Source organism: Apiotrichum porosum, assembly GCF_003942205.1.
Source record: "Apiotrichum porosum strain DSM 27194 chromosome Unknown scaffold_1, whole genome shotgun sequence".
Lineage (NCBI taxonomy): Eukaryota > Fungi > Basidiomycota > Tremellomycetes > Trichosporonales > Trichosporonaceae > Apiotrichum > Apiotrichum porosum.
Genome location: NW_021167108.1, coordinates 1638861 through 1655104, shown reverse-complemented (window position 1 = coordinate 1655104; position 16244 = coordinate 1638861). Strand labels below are relative to the sequence as shown.

At 59.8% G+C, this 16244-nt stretch overlaps 8 protein-coding genes across 8 annotated transcripts; 3 read left to right on the top strand and 5 right to left on the bottom strand.

Annotated features, from left to right (window-relative positions):
• Window positions 1-91: 91 nt before the first annotated feature.
• EHS24_000590 (uncharacterized protein) lies at window positions 92-981 on the bottom strand (the record flags this gene model as incomplete). Its single annotated transcript, XM_028616414.1, has 5 exons — window positions 92-299; window positions 344-397; window positions 440-515; window positions 623-784; window positions 954-981. The coding sequence occupies 5 exons, from the start codon at window positions 979-981 to the stop codon at window positions 92-94; spliced, it is 528 nt and encodes a 175-aa protein (XP_028480271.1).
• A 290-nt stretch (window positions 982-1271) lies between these two features.
• EHS24_000589 (uncharacterized protein) lies at window positions 1272-2438 on the bottom strand (the record flags this gene model as incomplete). The annotated part of the gene is made up of 3 exons (XM_028616413.1): window positions 1272-1352; window positions 1410-2245; window positions 2414-2438. The coding sequence occupies 3 exons, from the start codon at window positions 2436-2438 to the stop codon at window positions 1272-1274; spliced, it is 942 nt and encodes a 313-aa protein (XP_028480270.1).
• Window positions 2439-2817: 379 nt separating this feature from the next.
• On the bottom strand, window positions 2818-3987 carry EHS24_000588 (uncharacterized protein; the record flags this gene model as incomplete). The annotated part of the gene is made up of 3 exons (XM_028616412.1): window positions 2818-2951; window positions 3093-3216; window positions 3355-3987. 3 exons carry the CDS (start codon window positions 3985-3987, stop codon window positions 2818-2820), a joined length of 891 nt encoding a protein of 296 aa, XP_028480269.1.
• Window positions 3988-4347: 360 nt separating this feature from the next.
• Window positions 4348-7241, bottom strand: EHS24_000587 (uncharacterized protein; the record flags this gene model as incomplete). Its single annotated transcript, XM_028616411.1, has 4 exons — window positions 4348-6567; window positions 6619-6751; window positions 6799-7075; window positions 7196-7241. The coding sequence occupies 4 exons, from the start codon at window positions 7239-7241 to the stop codon at window positions 4348-4350; spliced, it is 2676 nt and encodes an 891-aa protein (XP_028480268.1).
• An 877-nt stretch (window positions 7242-8118) lies between these two features.
• Window positions 8119-8307, top strand: EHS24_000586 (uncharacterized protein; the record flags this gene model as incomplete). Its single annotated transcript, XM_028616410.1, has 1 exon — window positions 8119-8307. One exon carries the CDS (start codon window positions 8119-8121, stop codon window positions 8305-8307), a length of 189 nt encoding a protein of 62 aa, XP_028480267.1.
• A 186-nt stretch (window positions 8308-8493) lies between these two features.
• Window positions 8494-9823, bottom strand: EHS24_000585 (uncharacterized protein; the record flags this gene model as incomplete). The annotated part of the gene is made up of 3 exons (XM_028616409.1): window positions 8494-8904; window positions 8953-9210; window positions 9365-9823. 3 exons carry the CDS (start codon window positions 9821-9823, stop codon window positions 8494-8496), a joined length of 1128 nt encoding a protein of 375 aa, XP_028480266.1.
• A 1086-nt stretch (window positions 9824-10909) lies between these two features.
• Window positions 10910-11914, top strand: PRE3 (Proteasome subunit beta type-1; the record flags this gene model as incomplete). Its single annotated transcript, XM_028616408.1, has 6 exons — window positions 10910-10969; window positions 11025-11102; window positions 11168-11474; window positions 11532-11621; window positions 11686-11773; window positions 11827-11914. The coding sequence occupies 6 exons, from the start codon at window positions 10910-10912 to the stop codon at window positions 11912-11914; spliced, it is 711 nt and encodes a 236-aa protein (XP_028480265.1).
• Window positions 11915-14114: 2200 nt separating this feature from the next.
• Window positions 14115-16051, top strand: EHS24_000583 (uncharacterized protein; the record flags this gene model as incomplete). Its single annotated transcript, XM_028616407.1, has 8 exons — window positions 14115-14141; window positions 14198-14275; window positions 14331-14453; window positions 14508-14838; window positions 14896-15161; window positions 15222-15365; window positions 15437-15573; window positions 15628-16051. The coding sequence occupies 8 exons, from the start codon at window positions 14115-14117 to the stop codon at window positions 16049-16051; spliced, it is 1530 nt and encodes a 509-aa protein (XP_028480264.1).
• Window positions 16052-16244: the final 193 nt, after the last annotated feature.

Sequence of the window (16244 nt, the reverse complement as noted above, 5' to 3'; positions counted from 1 at the left end):
CACCACACCATCTTCTGCATACAACTGTGAGATTACAAGTACTCTGTGTTCCTATCTCAGACATGGTCTTGACATGTTGCCCGGTCGTTGCTCACAGCACACGCCGCGGTCCGGATCCACTGGATCCCCCTCCAAAGCCGGAACGACCCGGTCCCCCAGACCTGCCAGGCGGTGACTCTGGAGCAGGCTCCTCGCGCTCACGGCGCTGTTCAACGTCGTTTCCGCGCCATGCAAAGCGCCGGAGGTCCTCAAGGTTGATTGAACGAAGCGTGTCCATAGCAGTTGCAGCGAGGTCGACTCTGGACATGTTAAAATCAGAGGGTCATGAGAAGCGGGAGCTCACCTGGGAACAACGCGTTCCCCGAGACGTTCAGAAGCCATCATGGCCTCCTTCCATCTTTCATTAGCACGGCTAATGTATGTCAACGCCTGCACGTACCTCTCAACGCAGAGACACCAGCGACAGCCCTCGGTGAGACCTTGGAATCCTGGGCGGCGACTTGAGAGGTCGTTGCCTGACGGTCAGCGAATGCAGAGAATGTTACGCATCCAGTCTGGGCACAGGCCCGCAATGAGAGGCAGTGTAATGGTTGGCCCACACCACCCCCATGACGACACTCACCTCGCCGCTTGCTAAACTCGAGAAACTCCTTGGTCATGATGCCCGCAACATAGTGCTGCCCAAAGTCTTCCTCCTCGCCCCAGCAGTATCCGTCGCGATAGAACCCCGTCGGATGGGATCGGTCCCCCGGTCGTGTGTTGGGCTGCAGGGGCCCATGTAACACTGGTGCATCAGCGACAAAAGGTCGAGCATGACGGCCGCTGGGGTCACTGGACAAGCGGAAAGGGAACGACGGCACATGGTGGATCCCACGATCCACCCATCGTGGACAAGCATGAGCCGGTCAATGTGCCAAGTTTGCCCTCAAGTTCTTACACCCAGCGCGACTCACCACTCAGCTTGGACGTCTCTATAACCATTGTGCTTGCGCGACGGCGAAGAGGGAAGCGAACGAGTGCTCGGAGTGCGTTCATGGGTTGTGCCGGTTGGGCGAGAGTGAGTGTCCAACAGGTGGAACCGCCAATACGTCATCGGCGCAGATAAAGTAGGTACAGTGTCGCCCCCAGGAGCCACCTCTGAACACACGAGGTCGTGAGGATGCCATGCGCTGCAGCTTGTTCCTCGGAACAGGTATGAAATGCGTTTATATATGCATGGTATAATATATCCTCTGGCCATCGGTATCGTTCGCACTGCCAAATGGCTCAATCTAAGTCGGGCCACGCAAATGTGCGTCGAGAAAGTCGAGCATGGGGATAACACATTCGACCCACCCCTCGTCCTTTGGCGACTGTTCGAGTAAATAACTGGCTAACGGGATCCCAATCTTGATCTCAGTCCAACTTACCCCAATAGCCCAGTCGAAACAATGGTCCATGCCCTCGGGATATGCCTCACCAACAGCCACACCTGCCCTCCTCAAAATGGCGGCCATCTTGGTCGCCTCGTGCAAGGGGACAAACTGGTCTGCGGACCCATGCAGGATGAACGTTGGAGGGTATGCCCTGGCCACTTCTACGTCGTTTGCCAAGCGATCAAGCGGATTCCATGCTCGGAGGGTAGCACGGAACACGCTGTCGTCGGCCGTTTCGTCGCAACGGAACACCGTGCGAAGCATTATTCGTTTCTTTACCATATAAGTCACGAGGTCGAGGTGGAAAAAGGTCGCGTCGGTGGGTGTATACTCTGGCAAGCCGAGGTGTGCGCGGGTTACTTCGAGAGGGACCACGGGGGGCAAGTCACCCGCCCACGGACACTGGACGAGGGCCTTGCTCGGATCCCTCGTCTTCATGGCCTCGGCGAGTTCCCCCTCCGTTGCCGACGTGATGTACGGGTCAGCCTTGAACGGCAGCGTGGTATGGTGGGATGGGTCGAGCATGTCGACCATGCCATACACGTTTATCACAGCCTTGGGTTTGGGGTCAAAGTCAAAGCCGGCCAGCAGGGCTGCTGTCGCCCCTGCACTGGCGCCAGCAATCACGCCAGCACAGGGGTCGGCACCGACCAGTCGCGGCAAGTTGTCCATGCACCATGCGTACGCGGTACGAACGTCTGTCATGATGTCCTTGATGCCGACGTGTGGGAGCATGCGGTAGCCGACCGACACGACAGTGTATCCGCGTGACCGAAAGGCCGGTACGACCCAGGCCGTAGGTGAGGACCATTTACCTCCCATGAAGCTGCCTAGGGGGTGAATGTCAGCTGTACAATCAATGCGAGTCGTGTAGCTGAAGCCGGGGGCTCACCGCCATGAAGCCAAAGGATCCACGGCGAGGCGGAGGAATGTGTCGAGCCGGAGTCTGCTGGCCAGACGCGTAATGGACACGCTACGCCAGCAATGGTTGCATACACGTGGTCGCTGAAGCCTGGAGGACATGGTGTAAGTGCAGCGTGTGGTGTAAGCGGTGATGCTGTTGTGGCCGTCATGGTAGTGTGACGAGGGAGAATGGGCAGACAGACAGAAAGAAGATGGAGGAAGAAACCATGACGATGGTTCGGCTATTAGAGTATATCGGCCATCTCCGTTGCCGGATGCTGTGGCCGTTGGGCTAGACAGGACGTGTGTTTGGCAGCACCCTCGAAAGCGTACCCATGTCTTGTATGCCTGTGCAAGCCTCCAACAGTACTCGGAGAGCCGCCTCAACTGCACACTGCAACAAGTATGCGTACGGGTACGAGTACATTACAACACGATGAGGCCCTCGACCGGTCGGCCACGCGTCTATCAAACCCATCCCGCCCGGAGAGGCAGCCGTTTACTGCCCAACCCATCCATAGATGGTCTTGCCCTTTGTCATGTTCTTGGCGACAAGCTTCTTGGCCACGAGAGCGATGAGTGCCTTGTTGACACGCGGATGGGGGAGTTCAGGGGGAGCGACAATTTCGGCGACTGAGAAGAGTGTCAGTAAATCAAGTCGTTTGACTGTGTTACACGGCTGCGAAACGTGATGTGGAAGCCAGAAGCCGGCTGGGTGAGAGAACGTTGGCACACGGCCGCGGTGTCGCACCAGAACTAGCCAAGGACACTTACTCGCAAGACCTTCCTCGCTGTCCATGAGTCGTCCAATAACCTTCTCCATGCCTAACCTAGCGTCCATGTCCCCGCCGCGGTACTCGAGGGGCAGTTGGGTGTCGATGATGCGCGAAACCTCGATCTAAGAGAGGGAGACAGGTGTCAGCTGATGACTCACAACGGCAGTTGTGTTGCAAGTGCGCCGCAGTAAGGAAGCGGCGGTTGACACCACGCGGTGACAGCGAACACCGAGCTCTGCAGCCGGATCGCCCGTACTCACGTCCCTCTTCTTCTTTGCTGCCAACGCAGCCTTCTTAGCCGCCGCCGTGGTGGCGGTAGGCTTCTTGAGCGCGCTCGGCCGTCCACCTGCACCGGCACCGCTGGGTCCAGCGGCGGCTCCGGGCCGAGCCTTGGCAGCAGTCGTCGTGCGGCGGGACTGCTCGTCATCGTACACCGTTGCGTACGTCATGTCGCCGGCATATCCGCCCGGAGACGACGGCTCACGGCCAGGAGTCGGGGGCGCGTTGGACGCACGCGTGGCTGACGACGACGACGATGCCAGCACATTGCCGCTGCCACTTGCCACGGCGGTACGGGCCTCGAGGCGTTCGAGCTCCTCCTTTCGTGCCCAGCTGCTCGGGTCGGGCGCCTCGTCCCACTCGATACAGAAGGCGTTCATCTTCATCGCGTAAAGGTAGGCCGAGAACCCTTCGTTGAACGTGCCCAGGGCATCGTGCAGCTGCCCCACGCGCTGCATGTTGGCGGCCAGTGTCGCCGCTTCATCGGCAAGTTCGGTGAGCGCCGGAGCGAGAAAGTCGAGCTCGGCGGCAGACTTGGTGGACCGGTCGGTCGAGCGGGCGAGACCGGAGAGTGACCCTGTGGAGATGCGCCGGAGAGGATGTGATGGGGACATGATGGTAGTGGTTGTGGATGAGACAAGGCCGGAGAGTTGGGTCGCGTCGGGAAATAGGGCTTGTTGTTGACAACCAATTTGATCCCGCTCGCTGCTCGACGGCGCGGGGCTAAACGATGGCCACTGGGCCACTGTGCGATCGCTGGCTTGTCAATCACAATGCAACTTGGCTGCATCCAACACTGCATGACTACATGCTCCTCATGGATATTTCAGTGCGGACACTAAGAATAAAGAAAAAACTATGCCCACAACAAATGACCCTCTCTCTGCCTTTTGCTCACTTCCTTGCTCACTCGGCACGCTCCTCCTCTGTCAGGTGGCGCTCTACTTCACACCCTTCTCACACCCTTCCCAGCTCTAGCGGTGCTGCATTGGCATCTGGCCAGGGATACCAGGGACGCCTGGGACGCGCATGTTCCCAGCGTACATCTGCTGCATTCCCGACATGCCTTGCATGTTGGGAACACCGACACCGCCTTGCATGGGTCCACCTTGCATGGGCCCACCTTGCATGCGCACGCCCTGACCGCCTTGCATGGGGTATCCCTGCATCGCGGCTTGCTGGGGCATCATGCCAGGCGGGTAGGCGACCTGCTGTGGCGAGCTCGGCACCATGCCACCGAGAGCGGCATTGGGAGGAAGACCGGCGCGCTGGACTTGATATTGCTGTTGGGGAGAGAAAGAGATGCCACCGCCGCCAGACGGTGGGCGGTACTGATGGGGCAGGGGCGAACCCATTTGCTGAGCTTGAGCTTGCTGCTGGGCCATGGCCTGTTGTTGACGCTGCTGAAGCTGAAGTTGCTGCTGATACGCGATTTGCTGTTGTTGAGCCATTTGTTGCTGGACCATTTGTGCGGCCTGAGCTTGAGCCAGTTGCTGCTGAGCAGCTGCCTGCTGGGCGAGTTGTTGCTGAGCCGCCTGTTGAGCTTGCTGTTGGGCGACGGCCTGGGCCTGCAGCTGCTGCTGAGCTGCTTGCTGCAGCTGATATGCTTGCATTTGAGGAACAGCCTGCTGAGGAACAGCCTGCTGCATCCCCTGCATACCAAGACCGAGAACACGCTGTTGGTTCATCTGGCCAGGAGACGACAACATCTGTTGCTGCTGTTGCTGCTGTTGCTGCTGAGCGTAACGCTGGGCCTGCTGCTGAGCGGCGACCTGCTGAGCGGCGACCTGCTGAGCTGCCTGAACCTGCTGCTGTTGCTGGGGGTAATAGCGTGAGCCAGGGGGAAGTGTGTGGGGTGGAGGCTCGCGCAGGGCGTTGTGTGGTGAAGTCATGTAGCCAGGGGTGCCAGGAAGCTTGGGATGCTGGGCGTGAGGTGAAGGCGACAGGCCATTGACGCCCATTGTTGGTGTACCGCCCATGGTTGCCATGGCCTGCGTCCGCAGGCGAAGGGTGGCATTGTCGTGAAGAGCATGCGCGCGTCGTGGGTCGAGGGTGCCACGAATGATAGGTGCACGGTTCGAGAGAAGACGGCGGGCGAGAGTGTGGGCGAGGCCAGGTTTTGACGACGACGACGACTTTGCACTTTCGGGCAAAAGGGCCGCAGGAGGGGTATCCGACGACTCGACAAGATCAGCGAGCGATGCAAAGAGCTCGTCAGCGACGGCGCGCTCGCGGTCAGAGATCCAGGACGCGTCGCCCTTGCGAACTCTCAAGTCTTGCCAGACCTGCAGTTCCTCGATGCGGCCAACGTTGGCGTCGAGGATCGCGTCGACGCTATCCAGCTCCTTGTCGGCTTCGCCGTTGGCAGCCGCCTTCTCGGCGCCCTCGGTCTCCTTGTCCTTGTCGGCATTCTTCTCGACCTCGGCATCCTTGCCCTCTGCTTCCAACACGCCGGTCCAGCCCTCGTTGGCAATGTCAACAACAGTTGTCGACCGACGGGTCCACTCGCGATGGCGGGTGTGCTCGTGCATGAGGTCGAGAGTCGAATAGTAGCCAAGGCCGCTGGACATGCGCGAGTCGTAGGTGGGAGCAAAGGAAGGCTGGAACGGCCTGTTCGGGGCAGCAAGTGACTTTACGGGATGGATATTGGAGTCAAAGTGGGTGCGACGAGACGCGCGCAGCTCCTTCCACCTCTGGGCTTTCATGCTGGCGCGGCGGACCAGGGACTCGGCGAGTGTTGGTACGGGACCCTTGTCATCGGCACCGAGAGGCGCGGTAGCCTGCACAAGGACAGGCTGAGCATAGCCAAACTTGCCACCCGTCGCGGCCAAGGTCTGGAGGAGCGTCTTGTCGTCAGGCAGCCGCATCTTTTCGCGCGCGTCCTCAATCTCCCTCAGGTCCGCGCTGGCGGTGAACCACTCGCCACTGGCGTGGCCCAGTCCGTTTCCGGGGGTCTTTTGCATCAGAGTCCAGCGCTCCAGGGGCGCAGTCGACTTGAGACTCGATGTGCCGTCAGCGAGGGGCTCAACCTGGAGGAGGAGCTGGTGCAGAGCTGCACAAAAGACGTAGATGGCGACAGTGGGGAAGTGGGACGGCAAAGGAGGGGTCGGGAGGTGGATGCGCGCGAGGGAAGGGACCGGATTGGGGTAGCCGCCGGGCAGCAGGAGGTGCTTGGAGAAGAGGTGCAAAGTGGCCTGGCATGACATTTAGCACAGCCCGCACAAAAGAGGAAAGTGAGAACATACCACCAGCTGCTCCCACGTGAGCGTCTCCTGCTTGAGGAGGTATCCCAGAGTGTTCTCCTCCCTCTGGTCAAAGTTGGGCGGCAGCCAGAGGGTCAGGACATTGTTGATGGGGGAAGGTAAGCCCTTTGCCATTCTGTTTTGTCAGATCAGAGGTCACATGCAATCAACCGGAGAGCTCACTGTGACAGGACCACTCCAATGGCGTCGCGGACTTCTTTCGAGAGGACACGTCCTTGGCGGTCGCCATTTGCACCAATGCCGGGCTTCTCTTCACCCACCGCCTCGCTACCGTTGATGCGTACGCGTTTGCTATCGGGCTGCTCGCCGCCTTCCACAGGGCCGGCTGCCGCGGACGGCAAGGTGACATTGGTGGAAGCAGCATCGGCGGCGGCGGACGCATCGATCGACGATGTACGCTTACGCTTTCCGCTGGCATCGGTGGACGATGATGGGGAGGCTGCTAATGTCTGTTAGGTGCTGCTTGTTCTGGCAGACTGCATGGCGTGTGTTGACCACCGTATGGTGCACACAGAGGAGCGGATGCGCGCCCAATGCAATGGCGAGTGGGTGTACTTACAGATGGGTGTGTCGCGAGCGGCGGACCCCCTTGTCTCCCTCGCCATGTTTGCAGAGGGTGCCGAGGAAGGTGGAGGGGTAGGGAAGGTGGGTGGATGAGCCGGGGAAGAGGACGCAATGATGTAAGCTTGGAGGGGGAGGAGGTTGATGGGACGTGTGGGTGACCTGCAGTGTATAGGACTGGGGGGGCAAACCGCTGTTTGATTGTTGTTGATGTTTTGTTGTGTAGAGAGTGCACGACCGAGATGAGGCTTGAGGGAAGCTAACAAGGACGAAAAGGCTTTGGAACGCGTCCCTGGTTTGGGTCCTTTGCTCAGGTGGACGCGACGAACAAGGCAATGGAGGAGGTAGGTACACGCGAGCTGTGCAGTTGCAGCGAGAACGGCGTGTCGCGACTGCACGTGTGACGGGCGGAGGGCAACGACCTGGCCTGTGTGCACGAGAGTGGAGGGTGGGGTGGGTCGCGCGTGGAGAGAAGCGGGGGTGTTGACGAGGACGGGTGTTGTTGGGTGCCAGGAGAAGGGGGGGCGGGCTGGTGGGTGTTGCGCCGAGGGGTGTGTGGTGGTGTGGGTACGGTGTGCGCGGTGGGATTGGGATTGGTGAGACGGGGGTACACCACCACCCAGCGGCACCTAATTTGCCTCCGTCCACACGTTGTGGCGACAACTGTGGTACTGTGGTACGCTGTGGCGTGTGGTCGGGGCATGGGCCCCCATGATGCACGAAGCCTCTCTCATACTAGCACGCTGCTTTGTTCGCTTGCTTTGGATGCAGACATGTAGACATGCGGACCGACTAGCAATTTTATATATATATATATATATATATCTCGCGCACTAGCGTCCAAGGTCAGCCCGCCATACTCTAGCAGAAGGGATGGCCGCAACGGCTGGCTGCACAGACCCAAGTGCCCCGAACGCCAAGATGCGTCAGAGCACCAACGCCGCAGCCCAGGTGCACAGGTGCGTGCCCGGCCCTCTCATAATCCCTGGTGGCACAGAAGACAAGGAAGGTATTGATCAACATTGGCATCTTCGTCTCGACATTGCGCGCCACCCGTCTGTCTATCAAGGCTGTAGTGCTTACAATTTGGGCACCCAGGCTCCCCTCTAGTGGGGTGGACCGTTCCCATGTACATTTGGCTCCTTGTGCGCCTGGGTACCCTCTCTCCTCCCTCCTTACTTGGTCTCCTACGTCGTTGCCAGCTTATAGCCCGACATCTGGCAAGGAAGGGAAAGGGGAGGCACGATGTAAGACGTGGCTCCTCCTCTTCCTCCACCCTACACGGACCTCGGGGGTCTACTCAAAGGGGTTGGTGCGGCCGGCTTGGTTGCTTGCCTTGTTTCCGTGGCCACCGTCCAGATCCGATCCCCACGAACACAGCGCGTGCCACCAGCGCTCGGGCTTGGAGGGAGGTGGTGTAGACTCACTGTCCGTCGACGACGAGGTGCCAGCAACAGCAGCACCGCCGCGCCACCCGGGGCCAGCGTAGCCAAACCCCCCTTCATCGATTGGTGAGGTCAACGGTGACGATGCCGTCATGCGCCGCGAGTGGCTGTGAGGATCGGCAAAGGGACCGTGCCGCTGCATCGTGGGGGACGTAGGGGACGTTGGCTTCGCGGCCGCGGCAGGTGGCGGCTGGGGGTCGTAGGGGTTGGTGTACGCGTTGGGGCCTGCGCTGCCCGTAGTCACAGTCGGCGATGCAGGAAGCTGCAAGTGTTAGGGAAACCGGCCAACGACGCTGTGATGGACACTCACCTCGATGTCCTCGGGCACTCGCTTGTCCTTGCCAGTGAGGCTTCCCCATCCCATACCATTGCTGCGCTTGGCCGAGCTGATAGACTCGCTGATGAACGACATCGGTCGCGACCCATGCGAAGTACGCGAACCAGAGGTGCGCGGCAACGACGCCGACGAGGAATTGGGCGACTCGGACCCCACTGGCGACTGCACCACTCGGGACTGCCTTGCAGCCTTTCGCCTTGCAGTCTCGCGCGCGGTAAACTTGGCGAGATTCTGTGCACAGCTTGTCAGCGACCATACTGCGCAAAAAAAAAAACGTATGCCGCGCCTCCTTCAAGCTGTCCTCTAGGATTGAGGGCGAGGACGCCGCGCACGCGGCGGCGACCGAGAAGAGAGAGGGAAAAAAAAAGAGCCATGGGACACATACAGCTTGAACACGCTTCTCCTCTTCCTCGACGTCGTTGAGTGGGGGGTACGAGCTTGTCTCCGGCTCTACCTGGCGAGTGTAGCCATCGCTGTCCCAGGCGCGCTCCTTGCCCTTGCTCTTGCTGAGACGATAGCTGCTCCGCACTGCACCGATATCACCGCTCTCGTCGCCCTCTTCTGTGCTGGTAGAAGACCAATGGCCACGACCTTTGCCCTTGCGGTGGTGGTCTGATCCAGAGAGAGTGTCGTCGCTGTCCTCGCGGAGGACACGGCTGCTGGATGCGTTGGGTCCGTGGTCGTCTAGGGTCACGGTCGGGGAGGAGATGCGTTTCGAGTAGACGATGGACCCGTTGACAGAGGTTGGGGAGGGAGCCACATTGCCAAACGGTGGGTTGACCTCGTCGGCCAGTGGGGCGTACGACTTGTTAGAGTGCAGGCCTGTGGTGATGACCGATGGCATAGGGATGGGTTGGTTGTGATGTGTGGGAGGGCTGGTGGAGAGGAAGCCAGTTGCGGGCGATTCGCGAGGCGCCGGGGAAACGACTGCGGAGTTGAAATGGGGGGTGGGGTGGGCCACCAAAGTAATGAGCCAAGGGAGTGAGAGAGGGGGGAGAGAGCGAGCGAGCGAGTGAGAGATCGGGCCTGGGGGGGCAGCACGGGGAGCTGAATCCTGCAGCTCCGTGGATCCGTGGGGAGGGTGGATGGGGGGAGGGGCTGGAGAGTGTGTTGTGTTGTAGGAACGAACGCGTTGTGTGTTGTGTGTTGTGGGCTGCGTGACACAAAGTTGACTGAGACAAGATGGGATGGATGGCACAGGAGACGACCGACGCGCGACGCCGCCGCCGCTCCGCCGCCGCCGAAATGAGGGGCCGAGGGAGCAAACTGTATTGTAGTGTGCGCGCGCGTGCCCGCGCAGGCGCGCGCAGGTCAATCGTGGGCTAATTTACCTCCGCCAAGCCACACCGGCCACACCCCCGTCTCAGAGCACGTTTGCTCCGCGCGCGTGTGGGTACGCGGCCATATGTTGTCTCCCATTTACGTGACTGCGTGCGGGCCACCTGGTGATCATGGTGACCCGTCCCCGCAACAAACGTCTCCCCCATCCCCCCAACAAGGCCCAAACAAAGGCTTTGGCTCACGCGCTCTGTCGTCATATTGTCAGGAACCATCGCTCATGTTATCCCCCGTGCCACATCCATATACAACGTTATAACTCCGGCCACACCGCCCTGGCAGTAACCGGCATTATCTCCCCACGTGGTCATGGGCAAGCCAGCGCGCCAGCTGCACTCACCCACCCAGCGACGACGACGCGCGTCATTGCGTTGCGTACGGTGGTGGGATGATGCTTGCGCGTTGCTAGATACATACCACAACACACACATTGCCACAGATCGGGTGCTGCATTGCCACAAGACACAGCACACATACACCTCGTCCACCTACCACTCCCGGCATCACTAGGCAGCAAGAGAGCTTCCCCTTCTAGCCCACACGCCCAGCTTCCACCTCACCCATCCCACTCCAACACAACCCTCCCATCACCATGTCCAACATCAACTTTGTCGACATCCAGCACCTCAAGAAGGGCGAGGTCAACCTCGGGGTGAGCGCTCCCAGGCCATTTCATTTGTCTTCCTGGGTTCTAGCTGACAGTCCAGACCTCCATCATGGCCGTCAAGTTTGACAAGGGTGTCGTTATCGGCGCCGACTCGAGGACGACCACCGGCTCGTACATTGTGCGTCACAGGCAATTTCAAGCTCCCTCCCTCGTCTCATTATGACACTCAGCTGACTCTGCCAGGCCAACCGTGTGACCGACAAGCTCACCCATATCCACGACCGCATCTACTGCTGTCGCTCGGGCTCGGCCGCCGACACCCAGGCAGTGGCCGACATTGTCCACTACCACGCCCAGACCTACACCGCCGTGTACGGCGAGAACCCTCCCGTGAACACTGTGGCGGCTCTGTTCGAGAAGCTCTGCTACGAGAACAAGGACAACCTGTCTGCCGGTATCATTGTTGGCGGCTGGGACAAGGAGAAGGGCGGCAGCGTGTACAACATTCCCCTCGGCGGTGGCATGTTTGAGCAGCCTTGGGCCATTGGCGGTGAGTGTTGAAAGTTGGACTTGGCCCTACAGGCTCGCACTATACTGACATACCCAGGCTCGGGTTCAACGTACGTGTACGGTTACTGCGACGCGACCTACCGCGAAGGCTGGGGAGAGGAGGAGACTGTCAACTTTGTCAAGAACAGTGGGTTGAATTGCAACGAACACCGTTGAGTGCTACGCTAACCTTTTTTTTTCTTTCCTTTTAGCCCTGGCACTGGCGATGGCTCGCGACGGCTCGTCGGGTGGCTGCATCCGCATGTGCGTCATCACCGAGGACAAGGTTGAGCGCCACTTGTGAGTCATGGACACGGAATTCAAAGCAGAAGAGACGTGCTGACAGGCGACAGTGTCCCCGGAAACGAGCTCCCCCGTTTCTGGGAGGGCAAGGAGGTTGTTGGCGGTCACTCTGCCCAGCCCACGGCCGTCTCGGCGTAAAAGAGACGGAAGAACGTGGATTATGGGGCATACTGGTAGACTTGGAGCATTGTAACGATAGCATGAACGCAGTCACCGACACTGAAAGAACGAGAAAGCCAAGGTTGAAGCATGCGCTCAGGAAATGGAGGGCGGAGGTGGCCGGAGGTGGCACCGCGGTTGGAATGCCGGCGACTGCCATTTCCCAGCAGATAGTACTGCCATTGAGCGACAGCGCAGAACACCTGCGTGCAGGCGCAGCAACAGCTCAGACCATGTCGCAGCAAATCGAACAGGCCCAGAGATCACAGAGAGAGGCCCGAGCGATGTCTGACTCCAGCACTGAGACACCCGAGAGGAGGATGGGCGAGCCTTGCATCCCTGCCGCCATCTGCACCTGCACCTCTGTGGCTCCCTCGGCTCCCTTGTGCGCTCGTGGCCGCTGTTCGTGGACCGCCTACGAGAGCTACACGGCCGGGTCATATCCCTGATCTGACGCACCTGTACGCCGGCCTGTACGCCATCGGAAAGCGCCAGCGGCCAGCGGCCAACTGCCACTGCAGTCCATTGCAGGTCGCCATCAGCCACCTCCCTTCGCTGTCCCTCGTCTCGTCGGTGAAGCTTTCAGGTCTCTTCAGGTGCAGGCGTCCAGGCGTCCAGGTGGCCAGGCAGGCCAGGCATTTGCCAGTCAGCTTTGCCAGTCAGCCCATACCCGCACATGGCCCCATGGCAACTCCAGGCGCACACTCTACTCTGCCTCGCACACACCCGATACTGAACCGATTCGCCAGATCGCCTGGCGCCGCGCCCGCCCTGCCATCTTTCCTCTTGTCGTTGTCCGAGTACTCCTAACAGACACATCCTTCCGCCCATACACACACGCGCTCACTACCACTACATACGCTAGAAGGGTGCCCCTCCTTCGACGCTCGTACAACTCCCACCGTCTGCGGGCAAGGTTGGCATTCCTCGCCATACAACAGGCACGCGCGACATACGGGTTTCCACCACCACCCCACCTGTGGCTGCGTACTGTGCGGCAGTTCTCTCCTAGCGCGCTAGCAAGGAGACACAAAGGTGGGTCCACAGGCGTGTGTTGTTGAGTAAAAGGAAGAGGAGAGAGGCAACGAACCCGAGGGCTAGAAGCACCACCTCGACTGATATAACCTCGCTTGGACAAATTGCAGAGCACCTAGAGTGCAAGCAAGGCACGACCGACCTGTAAGGTCGGTTTTGGATGTGCCGGCCTCGCGAGGTTGAACGATGACAGATATGGGTTGTTCCGTGCGCAATGCCGCCAGAACGTCGCTCCCGGGTCATCAGCATGTGAGACCTGGCCATGTCTGCTCAGCATCTTGTCGTCGCCCAACTCCCGCCCCGCCTATACGCCTAGGCTCGACGGCCAGCTAACGCGCAGCAGTCCTCTCCCCCACACCCCCGACTCTGTGGGATCTTGTCCACCTGCGCTACTCGCCAGATCGCCAGGACATTGCGCGCACACGCAAACCGACAAAGCCACCCCGCGACCCACTCTGTAACATCCTCCATCTATCCGTCCATCCCCTTGTCTCCCCCATCCGAGGTGTCGCCGTCGTCGAGGTTGGTGGTCCGAGCGGTGGTGTTTCCATCTGCCATTGTTTCGTTTCTCCCATCTCTCGCTCTCTCTGCCGCCCGCCGCCCACGCGCGCGCCGCCCCATACGCCCGGCACGCCCATTTCTGGATCTCTGCCGTCTCTGCGTCTCGAGCAGTCCACTGCATACCTCATTCTCATCACCGCTCATCCATCCACCCTCCAAGCCCGATACAATCGGTAACGGCCACCAGGCCCCCTCTCCCCGCATCGCTCCAGTGGCACGCGCTCCGTTCACGCAGCGTCAAGCCCCAGGCAGCACACACAACCCGCCGTCATTGTCCTTATCCCCCCGGACGGCTGACATTGCTCGACTGTCCTATCCACACATCCCATCACCGAGGAGCCCGTAAGCCCTCCTATCGACCTTTGCAGCTTCCTCGCTTTGCTTCTTGCGCATCCCCAGCACCAAGTCGCGTGCTCCCACGGTTTCCGCCAGACCACACATTCAACCGGCGCTTATCGTTGTGACGCCAACCATTGCGGGTTAGCATCTGCGCATCCCCCATCACCTGCGCTTCACTCCCTTTCCTGAAACCCCCCCATACCCACAAAGGCCAGCTTTAGCGGTCAGCGCTACCTCCGTCAACATGGGTGCGGCGTGCTGCAAGCCCGAGGTGAGCTGCCCGACCCCGCTCTGACATGCAGCGGCCCACTGACAAGCCCCCCACAGGCGATCGACTTTGACGCCGAGGTCAACCTCTTCCACTTCTACCTCTTGCGCAGCGTGGGCAAGGGCGCGTTTGGAAAGGTGCGTAGCCCTCAGCCACCTTGTCGCAACGATGACTGACCTAATCCCCCTTCAGGTCCGTGTGGTTCAGCATAAACAGTCCAAGACACTGTACGCGCTCAAGTACATCAACAAACAAAAATGTGTCAAGATGAAGGCCGTGGCCAACATTATCCAAGAGCGCAGGCTACTCGAAGAGGTGAGTTGGGTTGACGACCGGCCATCGGATGACAGCCCGCTGACAGCGCCACAGATTGACCACCCGTTCGTCGTCAACATGCGATACGCGTTCCAGGACGACGAGAACTGCTTCTTCGTTCTGGACCTCATGTTGGGAGGCGACCTGCGCTTCCACCTCGACAGGGCAGGCGCCATCTCCGAGGAAGTCGTGCGGTTCTACGTAGCCGAGATTGCCTTGGCGGTTGATTACCTGCACTCGAAGCGGATCGTGCATCGCGACCTCAAACCCGACAACATTCTCCTCGACGAGCGCGGACACGCACACATCACAGACTTCAACATTGCTGTGCACTTTTCAGAGCGACGTCTCTTGACAGGAGTAGCAGGCAGCATGGCGTACATGGGTAAGTCCAGGCCACTTCCCTGACAGGTCTTGCCAAGGACGGCACACCCTTGACAAGACGAAGGAGAAGAAAAGTACCAGAATGGGTGGTTTGCTCACACTGCCTCCCTTACAGCGCCCGAGGTTCTCACCAAGCGCGGTTACTCTGCCCCGGTAGACTTTTGGTCGTTGGGTATTCTCGCGTACGAGCTGCTGTTTGTGCGACGACCATTCCGCGGCAAGACAAACCCAGCACTCACCAATGCCATCCTCCACGAGCCTCTGATGTGGCCCGAAGATGCACCGAGCCGATGCTCGTCAGAGGGCATGCAAGCGATCCGAGCGGTGAGTATGCGCTGCGCCGCGGCTTGCTTTCCACCCCACTGTGCTCCCACTGATAAACAGATGCTGGAGCGCGACCCCAACAAGCGTCTAGGATGGCGCCCCGGAGGCGGCGGCTTTGCCGACATCAAGGCTCACCCTTGGTTTGCAGGAATCGACTGGGACGCACTCTACAACAAGCAAGTGGTGCCACCATTTGAACCTGATGTGAGTGCCCTTCAACCACCCTTTTCGGGCCGGAGACGACCGCCCTCCGCCTGTGGCTGACGGTGTGACAGTCCAAGCGCGCCAACTTTGACGCCACTCACGAGCTCGAGGAGCTGTTACTGGAAGAGAACCCGCTCAAGGCGCGTAAACGCAAGACAGATACAGACACCGCCGCGCTCTCTCCAGAAATGCGCATGATGGAAGAACAGTATGTATTTGGCGGGTACCGCAGTGCGCGATGGTTGCTGACCTGACCTCGCAGCTTCACCATGTTTGACTACGCCCGGACACAGAGGCGGTCCTACTACCATCCACCGGGATCACAGCCTGGTGCCCGTGCGCGCCCCGCTGTGCCCCAGATGCCGTCACAACCACAACCTCAGTCTGCGCAGCAGGCCCTCGGTGACAATGGTCCTCCTTCACACGCTCCGTCCCCTGCGTTTGTTTCCAGCGCAACCGAGTTATCCCACCTCCCCTCACGGCCATACACCCCTGGAAGTGACCGCGCCCATACCGTCTCGCGCACGGGAGACCACATCGAGCAGCAAATCATGGAGGGTGGAGGGCTCGCCAACATTGGCTCCCGTGACTGGGCAAAGCAACTCGACCACGAACCTGTGAATGGCGATGACACAGTCGAACACAACCACAACGGTCACGGCCATGGTGCGCCCATCGTGTTGTGATCAGACGTCATTGCGTCAGCAGACATTCCATCCCCCTTTTGCCCCCCTCCCCCCAATGTTCGTCTCACGTTCGTCATTCACCCTTCAATGTTTGCCCCACCCACCTCTCTTGGGCCCTTTTCATTTGCCTCGCCATACGGAGTTCAGGAGTGTTACGTCGTTCTTCCATTTCTACTTTGCATATATAGTCGTC